Raw genomic sequence first — 13,279 nt, forward strand, 5'->3', positions numbered from 1 at the left:
TTCTTTTATTTTTTTAATACAAACATGCTAGAACCAAAAAAAGTTAGACCACTAGTGAAGTCATTAGAAAAATAATTAATTACTTTGTAAAAATGCATGAAGAATATATAGATCAATAACTCATTGGGAAACAGATTGAGTAAAGGGATCGAAGCTTCGAAAAAAATCAACAAAGAAATCAAATATGCGATCAGTCAATCGAACCAAGCAGCTACTGCAGTTTAAGACGATCATGTCAATTAGCTTAAAATCTAAGATGATTTGGCCGCTTGACAGTTCCAATGAAGGAATAAATATGTACAGACATTAGAAAAGTTTAAGAAAAATCATACCCTTAAACGAAAAATAGTAATTATTAATAGCACTTTCATGAATTTCTAGCTCAATCTGACAATTACTTTGACATTTTGAATGTACATAAAACATGCTTTTATATAACACATATGTATAATTTAATACAAAAAAATTATATTTTTCGATAAAGCTTGGAAAACAAAGAACAATGAAAACCAGATATTTTAAAAAATGTATATTAAAATCAATTCAGTATACACAAAAATTCGACCCCGACTCGACATATACTTAAATGAGCGTAAAGTAAATGTGAATTGTAATTCTCTATGAATGCATTTAAAGCTTGAACTTAAATGATCCACTTTTAAGGTAATTTAATCTAATACACGGTTTAAAATAAGCGACGAAATTTACTGAAATATTCAAGAAATGAGATGAATAAATTTGATATATTTCGTATTTCGGAGTATTTTTATATATAGCCATATATTTTATTATTATTTATTGTGTTGCACAAAAATAGCACAACTACATTACTTTAATTAAAAGAACTGCTGACCTGCTCGACCTCGGTGTTTATTATATTTTGAGATAGATATAAACCATCCAAAACAAAGCTCTTATATTAAGAAAAATACTAATGATTTTTACTTTGTTGAACATCCTGCGCTAGAAGCTCTGGACATGTACTTATAAACTGTTTGAAGATATTTTGTTATGAAATCATACGACTACAAGTCGAATACTACGAAGTATCATAGTATTTGATACTACAAGAAATCAATACTAACACAGATAACAACTCAAAGTTTTGAATTGAAATCTTATTCCTCAATTAAAACTGTACAAGAGATAAAAACGAACGGGAAAGGTTTTAGGAAATGAATATTAAAAACGAACAACAATATTTAAATCAATATTTATCATATAGCTATAAACAAGTGAAGTGAATGAAAACTATAATTCTATATGAATATAAAATATATTAATTTGTACAATACACAAATAAAACCCTTGAACCGGTCTCAATTAAAACTGTACGAGAGATAAAACGAATACAAAAGGTTATAGAGAAATAATATTAACAATGAACAACAATAGTTAAATCAATATTTATCATATAGCTCTAAACAAGTGAAGTGAATGAGAATTATAATTCTATATAAATATAAAATATATTAATTTGTATAATATACAAATAAAATCTTTGAACCGATTTCAAACCAATACGCTCTTAAGCCGAAATCTCCGACTTTTAATATAATTGATGTAATTAAACCAATACACGGTTTACAGGAAGAAATAAAGCAATATCGATGATATAAAAATTAGTTCTTAACTTTGTAATTTAAATTTAGTTCATTAAAATATTTGAGTTTTGTGATGTTGATTTTGCAATCAGTAGTTTAAATCGCTTTACTTTTTGGATCAATGTGCTGGACAGTTTGGCAAGTTTGGTACTTTTGAAACGGCATAGTTTACGAATCAATCACATTAACTTACATACTATTCCAATTATAGATCCTTAAACTATCAAATAATCATTACGCCTTCCAACTATTGATTTACCCAACTGTACGCTGAAAAATATTGCTCCTATGTGCTTGAAGATTTTAATAATATTCTTTTAAGTTCAATATCATATATTGGAAACAATACTCTTGATAATACGTCAAAAATGTTAATGCAAAGTCGTCATATGACATACTGTGTCAGAGAAGTAGCCTTGGATGTTAAGTCCATTGCATTATACCATAATCTGAATCCCATATAATTTCATTAAAGTTGTTTTTGTCATTTATTATTATTATTATTATTATTATTATTAACATGTTCGGAAATATAAATTCAAGAACTTAGACTAATCACAAAAGATTTTCAATTATTTCTAACACGCACTAGAACTCTTCGTTCACTCAAGGATTTGGTTGACTTTTGTATTTATTGTCCTTCCGCATGTAGTCTTTTGCTCGGATCTGATTTCTTCTTTCTTGCGAATACCATTCTAGAGCGGCATGTGCGATTTCGCTGAACGGTTTCCGTAGAGTGTGACCCAACCACCCATACTTTCTTTTTACGATTTGTTTATCAATTGGCTTTTGTGCTGTGTTTTCTTTTTATGTCATGTGGCTTAAGGAACCTATCAAGTAATTTTATTATAGTAGGTGATGTGAAACGAGACTTAAATTTTTCTCAAATAGGTAAAAAAGTAGTTCTGTTGCCACATTCCTCTTAATAGTGGATAGAAAGTTTGCATTGCATTGATAAATGCAAGTATCTGACCATTATCGATTCCGGAAATATTATCGAGTGTATTATAGAATAGTGCTTTTAAAAATCTAAGCTAAGTGCTGGACAAACCTAAACATAAACATAACTTGTGTTCGAGTGTCTTTTTCTTTATTGCAGGTGCTAAAAGAGATTGGACAGCATATTTCAGTCATTTCAGTATCTCTTTAGGACCGATATTATCTTCAATGGTATCGATTCGTTACTACGTATTAAGTTAAAGGCTTAATGTTTGGAGTATAAGAGCCATGTAACTCTTGAATTGGTTTCTGAAGAAATATGAGTGCAATTACTATCGAATTTGTTTATCGAAAAAAATAATCATATATTAACTAATTATACTTACAGCATACTTAATATCAGATCGCATAAAATTTTTTCTGTTTTAGAAATAGTTTTTTCGAACAGTGGTGAACTACAACAACAAAAATTCATTTTATATTATTTTTAATTAAAATTTAAGTATTGCCAAATATCCAACATCAGTGATCTTGGAAATAATTCTTATATTTAATTATTCGTAAATAATTATTTTTGAGACTGCAAGTACCAGGAATCGAACTCGGGTCCTTTTTTAATAAATCCAATCCTTTCTTCGTTTTCTCTTTGAATTCTACTTATTCTTCGGCTTTCTCTTTGCCTCAATATATACTTTATTTATTTATTTATGAGTTAAAGCTATAATTAATTTTGAGATTAGCTAAAAATAAGGAACTGAACTACTAGGTTCTTCGCCCTAATATATACTTTCTCATTAAAGTATTTTGGAAACTTTAAATTTTTTTTAGTTTTTTTTTCCTTCTCCTCCTATCACTTCTGGTAGAAGTTGTCAGCTTTAAACTTATATATCACATTGATAACATCAAACACATTTTTTTTTTGTTTTTTAAAGCAAAATTTTGCAATGAAAGAAATTTCTAAAAAAAAATCTCTGCACTCGGGAAAGGAACAATTTGTATCAAATTTTTTTTCATTTTATTTTTTCCTATAATTTTTTTTTTTCAACCCTGTTTCAACACTTCCCTTCCAGGGTTGCTATCTTGCTGTTTTAGTGCTTTAAATGCCTTCGCAGACGATTTGCTCCTATTTCAACTAATGTGCCTTATTACATTCTTTTCATTTTTCTTGTTTTTGTAAAATGTCACATTATATAATGACACTCAACACTTAACACTTGGCACTTGACAGTTGTTGCTATTGGAGTTGTAATTGCTGTTGTTGTTGTAGTTGTTGTTGGTGTTGGTGTTGGTGTTGTTGTTGTAAGTGTGTTTCTTACTCTGTTTGTGTGTTATTTCTATAAGATTTATTTTTTTTCTTAAGTTGTTTTTCATTGTTGTCATACCAAATAGAATAACTACTACAAAATACAACAAAAAAACAAATGAAAAAAAAAAATTAAAAAAAAAAGAAAAGAAACAATAAAAACAATAAAAACACAACAACGGTAATAAGAACAAAAACGATAAACACAAATGCCAAATTAAGTGTAATTTTTATTGTGTTTACAGCTCAGCGCTTGACAAATTTGATTTTTTTTCTTTATTTTATTTTTTTTGTTTTTTTCTACAATGAATAAGCCTGGCCACCCCAGAGGAATACCAAATTCAAACCAATTCAAAGCGATACCCCAGCTAGGCAAGTCAAAGCTGTGGTGTCTCGCCGTACTTACATGTGCATATATGCATCCATCCACACACACACACACACACACACGCTAGCTCACCTATTTACACTGGGTCTCTGTGTATGGCTGGATCTGTGTGTCTGTATCTGTGCTATTGTATCTATGGCTGTGCTGATGGCAGAGGTTGAGATACATTGAAATATGCATGCTTGTAATTTAATATATCGTTTCGTTGTTTAAGTAAATTATGTGCATAATTGCTGTTGTTTCGTTGCCATAATTGTTACGGAAAGGCGGAAAATCAAGAAGAAAAATATGATGAGAAAATTATTTGGCGGAAAGTGTTGATTTTATCTCAGTTATTTTACAAGTTTGTGTTGATTTCAATTAATGCAAAAATTAATTATGATTTCATTAAAATGTTGTGTTTCAATTAATTATATATGCACACACAAGAATGAGTAATTGAAGTGACATTATCGTTAGTGTCAGTGTGTGCTTGCATGTGTGTGTGTGCGTGTGTATTAAGCAATTTCCTTTGACTTATGGGAAATTTAATATGCAGGAAGAATGGAACAGTTTATGTAGCAGTAGCAGGTATGGTGGAGCACTAATGAGGCCTGAATAGGAAACTTTGTGGAAATTACACATATGAGGAAGCTATATATTTTCACGTTGAGATAGAAGTGCAGTTCCGAAGTTAATTAGGAGTCTAGGATTAATTATATCAGGTTATAAATTTGTGGAATTGAAAGAAATCCATATAACTCTGTATTTTTTTTTTAATTTTTTGTTATTTAAATAACACAGATAAGTACAGATAGGTAAAACTATTAGTATATAATAAAATTATAATTACCAATTAAATCTAAAGCCGATATGGCCTTATGGTCCATATATGTAGGACTATGCTATCCAATGCAACACAAATATAATTCAGTTGCTTTCAAATAAAATTTTTATAGGTTATATATTTGTGGAATTGAAAGAAGTCCATATAACTCTGTATTTTTTTTTTAAATTTTTTGTTATTTAAATGACACAGATAAGTACAGATAGGTAAAACTATTAGTATATAATAAAATTATAATTACCAATTAAATCTAAAACCGATATGGCCTTATGGTCCACATATGTAGCACTATGCTATCCAATGCAACACCAACATAATTCAGTGGCTTTAAAATAAAATTTTTATAGGTTATAAATTTGTGGAATTGAAAGAAGTCCATATAATTCTGTATTTTTTTTTTAAATTTTTTGTTATTTAAATGACACAGATAAGTACAGATAGGTAAAACTATTAGTATATAATAAAATTATAATTACCAATTAAATCTAAAACCGATATGGCCTTATGGTCCACATATGTAGCACTATGCTATCCAATGCAACACCAACATAATTCAGTGGCTTTAAAATAAAATTTTTATAGGTTATAAATTTGTGGAATTGAAAGAAGTCCATATAATTCTGTATTTTTTTTTTAAATTTTTTGTTATTTAAATGACACAGATAAGTACAGATAGGTAAAACTATTAGTATATAATAAAATTATAATTACCAATTAAATCTAAAACCGATAAGGCCTTATGGTCCACATATGTAGCACTATGCTATCCAATGCAACAACAACATAATTCAGTGGCTTTAAAATAAAATTTTTATAGGTTATAAATTTGTGGAATTGAAAGAAGTCCATATAACTCTGTATTATTTTTTAAATTTTTTGTTATCTAAATGACATAGATAAGTACAGATAGGTAAAACTATTAGTATATAATAAAATTATAATTACCAATTAAATCTAAAGCCGATATGGCCTTATGGTCCATATATGTAGGGCTATGCTATCCAATGCAACACCAACATAATTCAGTGGTTTTAAAATAAAATTTTCCGTAATATGGGTAACGTCGCATGGAATGTTCATATCCACAATGTAGATATTCATTAAAACCTTAACATCTTAATAATTGCTGCAGAAATTGAAAAAGCAGTGTAAGCTCATTCTAATTGGCTGCAGAGGCATGTAAGTGAAGACACTAGTCGGTTTTTCAATACCACAGGCCCACTTCGGCTCCAATTTCATCGAAAGAATCCATATGAATTAATTGTCATTTAACTTGAATTAGAGGTTGTCAAATTTTTCTGAGTAAAACTATGTATGTGATATCATAGAAGATAAACTATTCGTGCACTCTCTTGCAAATAGTTATAGTGCTAATATATATTTATAATGTAGTCATAAAAGAAATTTTCGTATGAAAGATTTAATTTATATTTAAAGTCCATTGAACTTGATTTGTACAGTCCTTAGCACCACTGCCATACCAGTTTGGAATGATTATTTTTATATAACTATATATATTACTACATTCTTCAAAATATTTATTTCTGTGCTTTGAAGATACGAACCGGTCAATTATTTCATTAAAGTCAATATCAATCATCGTATTACTTCCAACTTTTCAGATTTTAGAGAATAATAGAAGTTAAAAGCTTAAGTCAGTTTGTCGCTTTTCGATACGTTAATTTTAGAACGGATTTTTGTGGAGTCGATTTTTTTGGCTTGTATGTTTTTATATGCAAGTCTCAAACATTGACTCTCTGTGGTTTCTACCTTTGAAATTATGGAGATCTTTTAAAAATAACAAACTCATGATAAAACAATAATTTTCTATGTAAACACAATCACATTTTTTCTACTTTCCTTTGCAATTCAAAAAATTAAATTTATTTCTTCTCAAAGATTAGATGAAAATAAAGCCAAAAAATATTTTGTGTCTTAATATAAACTTTCTTTTAAAAAAACTTACATTTCTCTTGAATTTTACAATTAAATGGTTTACACACAAAATTTAGTCATTTTAAATAAAATTAAGTATTTTTCCCAACATTTTTGTTTGAATCCTTAAAAATTACGCCGAGACTGGTTTATGTTCTATTTTCAATTTTCCGACCGACTTCAATCTGTCAAATTTGAGATAAGTTCGCTGCTATGGTTTTCACGGTAAAATCTCCGATGCTTGTTAAGTTTTATTAGAGCCAAGGATTTGAAAATCAAAAGAATTTTGTATCCGGAAAAAATAAAGCCTCAATATGAATTAAGCATACCGAAAGTAAAATATTTATTCTATTTATTTACATATAGGGTTTATCTTGAATCGCCTTCAGTGCAGAATAATTGCGATGCATCGGCATTATTGTGAACCGGTGTAAGTTCAACTGGACTAAATCACATACTGCCTGTATTAATTGTAGTTCAAAAATTTTCAATTCCCGCGAGAGACATTAACATTGCGCTTCCATGTCCACATACGGAACTACACCTGTACCGTCTAATATACTTCAATTAAATGGTTAGGACATTTGTGTTATAAATTTTGGAATTTTATTTAAAAAGAATTAAAATTACCTTGAACAATAATTGAAATAACAATTAAATAACTTAAAATAATTAATATAAAGAACTTAAGCTTAATCTATTTCATTTAACAAATATTTGAAATATTTAAGTAGTGGGAACAAAAAGACGTACTAGAGACTGGTAGTGATCGTCCATGTTACCTCATTAATAGAAAATTTTTTCTTTCTTTCTTTTTAACCATCAGATTTGATTCTAGTTGGATCCCCGGATATGCGTAGATACACTATACATTCATGACGTTTTGTTTAAACCGTTGTAACAAAATCTTAGAAATGTTCAAGAGAATGTAATTTATGTCCAAGATCAGAAATCACTGCACTGACTGCGCGGAGATCCTTTTTATGCCTACATTGCGTCATGTGTTATTTTCCAAAATGTGATCAGCCGAAGCGCTGATAACCTATATATTCTCACTAGTTTTTGTGTACAACTTCAATAATTTTCACAATTTTTTCTCAATGGAAACTGAAAAAAACTGGGCCCCCAAAGTGGATTAATAAATCCATAAAACCATAAGTAATAAAATGGGTGCGACCATAATTAAAGTCAGCTAGCCAAACTTTCAGATGAAGCTCTACCCGCGAAATCAAAGAATGATAATGCAAATAATACAAATATATAATACTTAATACAAATTATATATATATTATATTATATATATTAATTGATTGTTAGTCTGGATTTAAGTGCGATAAGGTCCATGTGACCTAGAAACTTGACTTTTGAATTGATATAATAAAACATTAATTGGTAATGTCTCTAATATTAATAAAAAGTTACCATATATATGACTGCTTTTGTGGTATGCTACCTACCTTTAAGAGAAGTTCTTCTTCTTTAATACCTTAAAGAACTTTAAAAAAGGTTAATTATGTTATTTAGCACTATCGTGCGACTAAACTATATTTTACTCTCTAGACATTTCACTCTTAAATGATGAAAGAAACATACCTCAAAGATAAATCTTTAAAATGAAATAATTCCCAAATATTCAAGTTACGTTTACAAGAATAAATTTTTTGTTAAATAAAATATATATATAAATAAGATTTATATATAATATAGTCATATACCTCCAGCTCAAAAAGTACCCGAATAAAACACACAAATTTAAATTTTATTCCAAATTTATTTTATCTTCTTCACATATGCTCCTTCTGAAACGATACACATATGCCAACGCTTAACCCAATCTTCCATACAAAAAAATTTTTGAAAAAGGTCTATTACTTAAGGAGTAGTTAACAAACAACAAAATCCGGATACTTTTTGAGCAGAAGCGTTAAATTAGACATATAAGTTATATGTATATATATAAATACATTATATATACATTTTATGTATTTATTTTAAAACGAAAAGAATAATTTTCAAAGTTCAATTTATAATAGTGATTTTTTATTAATATTAGAGACATTACCAATTAATATTTAATTATAAAAATTTCAAAATCAAGTTTCTAGGTCACATAGACCTTATCGCACTTAAAGCCAGACCAACAATCAATTAATTATATTATAAAAAAAAATGATATAAATATTATTTAAGCTTGCGGCAACCATTATCTCACATGTACATATTTTGGACTAATTTTACAGATATTTCGGATAATATTTACATACCGGGTGTTCCGTTAAGAATTGCATTAACTTCATGAAATAATTTGTCATTCAGGAATGTTAATTTATGAGTATTAAACAAGATATGAGGCATCAAAAAAGTAGACATCATTCAGTCAATTTTCGTTTAATATCTTATTCTTTGAAATATAAAGTAAAAAATAAATCTTAATATAAAAAATGAAAGTTATAGAAACAGTGTTCATCTTCAATTAATAAATGTTTAAGAAACATTTTGAGAATATGGCAACTCAGAACTATAAGTAAGACAGAGCTGTGATGAATAGCATACTAAACACATGTTAACGCATACATTACATTAATCAAATACTACTGCAGAGGCTAGAGATATCGGAAAAGATAGAATTTTCAGAACACTAACCGTTGCAGCCGACAGTAGACATCTACAGGTAGCAGAAGTAACTCTGAAACATATGCAGAAACCCCACATCTTTGGTGAGTGTGGAGTTTAAATACATAGGTATTCTTTAGAATCGGCTGTAAAAATAATGAAATAGAATATTACAGAAATTTCTACATTAATAGCATTAATATTTTAAATGTTAATAAATAAAAAAAATTGTATATTATATTAATTCATATATTTATTTATATTTAAAAAGTGAACAATTATTAAATGCATTGTACAGTTTGTTAATATATATATACCACATTTTCATATTCTTTCTTCATCACATGTGATTTTTATTTATAGTTGGACCCGCTTATCTTGTGCTTTATTGAACTTTATTACATTTGTGGTGATAATTAATTTAATGAGCATTGAGTGAGTATATGTGGTACAGGCCTAGTCAAAATAAATGGTACACTACCTAAACACGTAAAAAAATATACAATTATATATATGTAGATAGATCAATTGACAGATTGAGTGATAGATGCACAGACGCAGTACATAACGAGTTCCTTGACCTTAGAGAACAGTGGTAGATCATGCAATCTGTATTGTTGCTGAAAGCTCCCAGTGGGCATACATATAAACAAGTTAATACACCCTTATGAGAGGCAAGATGTGACATCTACGACAATGGCACACATCTGCCGAACGTTTATATTTACTAAGAGAAGGGCAGGAAAGTTGGGGACCATGTATTTAGCCCACATTAAAGAATGTGTGATAAGAACACATAGTGAATTCGACTACTATTTGAACCAAATTAGTATATACTGATGAGTATATACTGATGAGTATATACTGATACTTTTAAGAATATCTTCACCTCACCGATTTTGGCTAGCAAAAAGTCTCTACTGTACAAACTGTCAAAACGTTGCTGAAAGCGCAGTATAAGTGGTCTTTCGTTATAAACACTTTATCGGTGATCTATAATAATGTTGCATGTTCTCTGGTTCCTTGAGATAGCCGAGCGAACTCGGTCTAATTTTTTTACTCAAATATTAAAATAAAAAAGTAATATATATAATATATTCTGAACATATAAGTTAGATTAGGTTATACCGGCGATCCAAAAGGGATCCACTTAGGCCTATTGGCCCTTTGTGTTGCCGTATAGTGGAAAAACTGAACTCAAAATGTATAAATATATATATTAAAGTAATTACATATGTAAAAATATGAACTCACATGCTGTTTTGTATTGGCCATTGTGATAACATCAAAGTTACTAGGAAGAGGTGAGCTATATAAACCATTGCTTCCAATATAACTTTTGGTGTTATCTGAATTAAGCCTTTGCTTGTAGCTAAAGAGTACCGATAAGTCAGCTTTTTTATAGATTTTATATGATTTCAATATATAAGCTTACTATAGCTCTTTTGAATTTTAAAAAATCAACAGACTAGTATTCACTGGTGTAGGGTGAACCACAGCTACTTAATAGAACCATTTAAATTATCAGTTCAGTTTCGCGTACGCAAACCTTCAGTCAAAAATATTTATAAGATTAATCAAAACAAATATTTATTTATATTTTAAATAATTAAAAGCTGAAATGTTGAACTTAAGATATTCAAATTTAATTATTTTGTATTTTATATACACAACGGTAAGATAAATGAAATGTATTAATCAATATTTAAGATATAAATGTATATAAAAATATATGCACACACTATAAGCTATGTACAGATAGTATGTATATATGTTATATATTTTGAACTTTTGCACATGTAGATGCAGAAGGTATGCACATACAGAAATATAACAATAAAACTACACATATGCACTCAAAGTATGTGTATATAAACATTTATTGTTTTATTTATTTAAATGTATATATTTTTTTATCATGAAGTATCTCAAGTATCTCAAAGTATCTCATTTACTTTTTGTTTCCTTTTTATAGCTCTGCCAAGTTTCCATACACGGCGCGGAACTAAATCAAGAGATTAGCAATTCCAAATTTCAATTAAATTTTTTAGAAAAATTAATTGATTTCTCAAATAAGTCATCACTGGAATACTTAAATACATATTTACATTCACTTAATCCGCAACTTGTTTCATCTTTGAATAAAAATCTTCTAATTGAGTTTCAAGAAGCAAAAGATACAGACAATTTGGATCAAAAAATAGCCTTTATTAGGAAATATGTGGATGTCTCTAATGATGGAAAAGGGGAAGCCCACTTGGAGCAAGTGTACATTCTGCGGAATATGCATTTTTTACAAAATACTCAAACAAAGTTGAAAGAAATGCTGGAGGAGAGTAAAAACGAGTCACAATTAGTGCATCAGTATCACGTTTGTAGACAGTTTTTAATAAACAGTACTGCCACAGAACCTACAATTCAAATAGAAGATAGACCCGAAAGTAACACCCCACAAAGTTTCTTTACTGCTGACCTGGAAACGTTTGGCAAGAAATTATATGATTTAATTAATGTTAAAGGCGCCGGAATAATTGATGAATTCCTTATTAAGTTACGCAGTCATTTAGAATATATAATGGACAAGAATGCAGTTAACACAGCTAATATGGCTGCTTCAGATAATACGGATAATATGGATAACACAGATAATGCAGATAATAAGGATAATAAAGTGCTTAAAGAAATTGTCGAGATGATTAATGATATAGTCAATTTACACGATTTGCATGCTAAACGACAACAACTTTATAATGCAGTTTCCATACTCTCCCAAGAATATAAGCTCCAACACATTATAGGAGAATTTGCAAAGTATAAGAAATATATTGGATTCGATTGTATATTTGAGTATCTCTTAGTTAATTTCGAATTTTTGGAAAACTTATACGAGCAATGGGAAAAATTATTGCCAAAGACACCATTAGGACATATGGATGAAAACGGACAACTGCTTCATAACATTTTGATGACATACAATAAATTTAAATTAACCAGAGACTCCGAAGTATACCAGATGTATGAAGAGAACATTGAAAAACTACAAAATAAAACTATTCATCTTAAACATGAAGTACCATTATATTATATGTTGTATAATTCTACAAATAGTTTTGGTCCCATCTCTTTGCATGCGATTATGACGAACTGCAGGGAAACATATTTATGAAGAGATCCAATAACTTCATGGAATGGAATTAGTAATTATTTATTTGGTAGACAATATTATTTAAATCACTATAAGATAATTCTATGTGGCCATCTATATAGCTTGTAGTTATAAATTTGATACAATTGCAGATGTCTACAGTACTGTCTTATATACAGAGCAATATCGTCATTAAGAAATAAAGAACTCTTTAAACTTTGTCACACGATCTTTGTTATATATCATTTATCCTAACACAAAATAATTATAATCGATTTTAATATATAAATTAATTGTAATAAATAATTATTATTTAATTATAAATAATAATGAAATAAAATTAAATTTAAAAAAAAAATCAATTGTTACAAATATATATGTATATATAGTAATTAATCAATATTTTATATTTTTCTTATAAAATTTGTAGTAAATTTAAAATAGAAATGTTACTTTTAAAATTAATTAAATAAATAAATACAATGGAAAGGCTTTGAATAATATTAATTAATTCAGTTCTTGGTTG

The 13,279-nt window shown here is 28.4% G+C and overlaps 1 protein-coding gene across 1 annotated transcript; it reads left to right on the forward strand.

Moving 5' to 3' along the window:
• Positions 1-11,229: 11,229 nt before the first annotated feature.
• Positions 11,230-13,013, forward strand: LOC119688552. Its single transcript, XM_038103225.1, has 2 exons — positions 11,230-11,283; positions 11,584-13,013. Exons 1-2 carry the CDS (start codon positions 11,230-11,232, stop codon positions 12,772-12,774), a joined length of 1,245 nt encoding a protein of 414 aa, XP_037959153.1. The 3' UTR covers positions 12,775-13,013.
• The last annotated feature ends 266 nt before the right edge of the window (positions 13,014-13,279 follow it).

The sequence above is a fragment of the Teleopsis dalmanni genome, chromosome X, assembly GCF_002237135.1.
Source record: "Teleopsis dalmanni isolate 2A chromosome X, ASM223713v2, whole genome shotgun sequence".
In the NCBI taxonomy this organism is placed as follows: domain Eukaryota; kingdom Metazoa; phylum Arthropoda; class Insecta; order Diptera; family Diopsidae; genus Teleopsis; species Teleopsis dalmanni.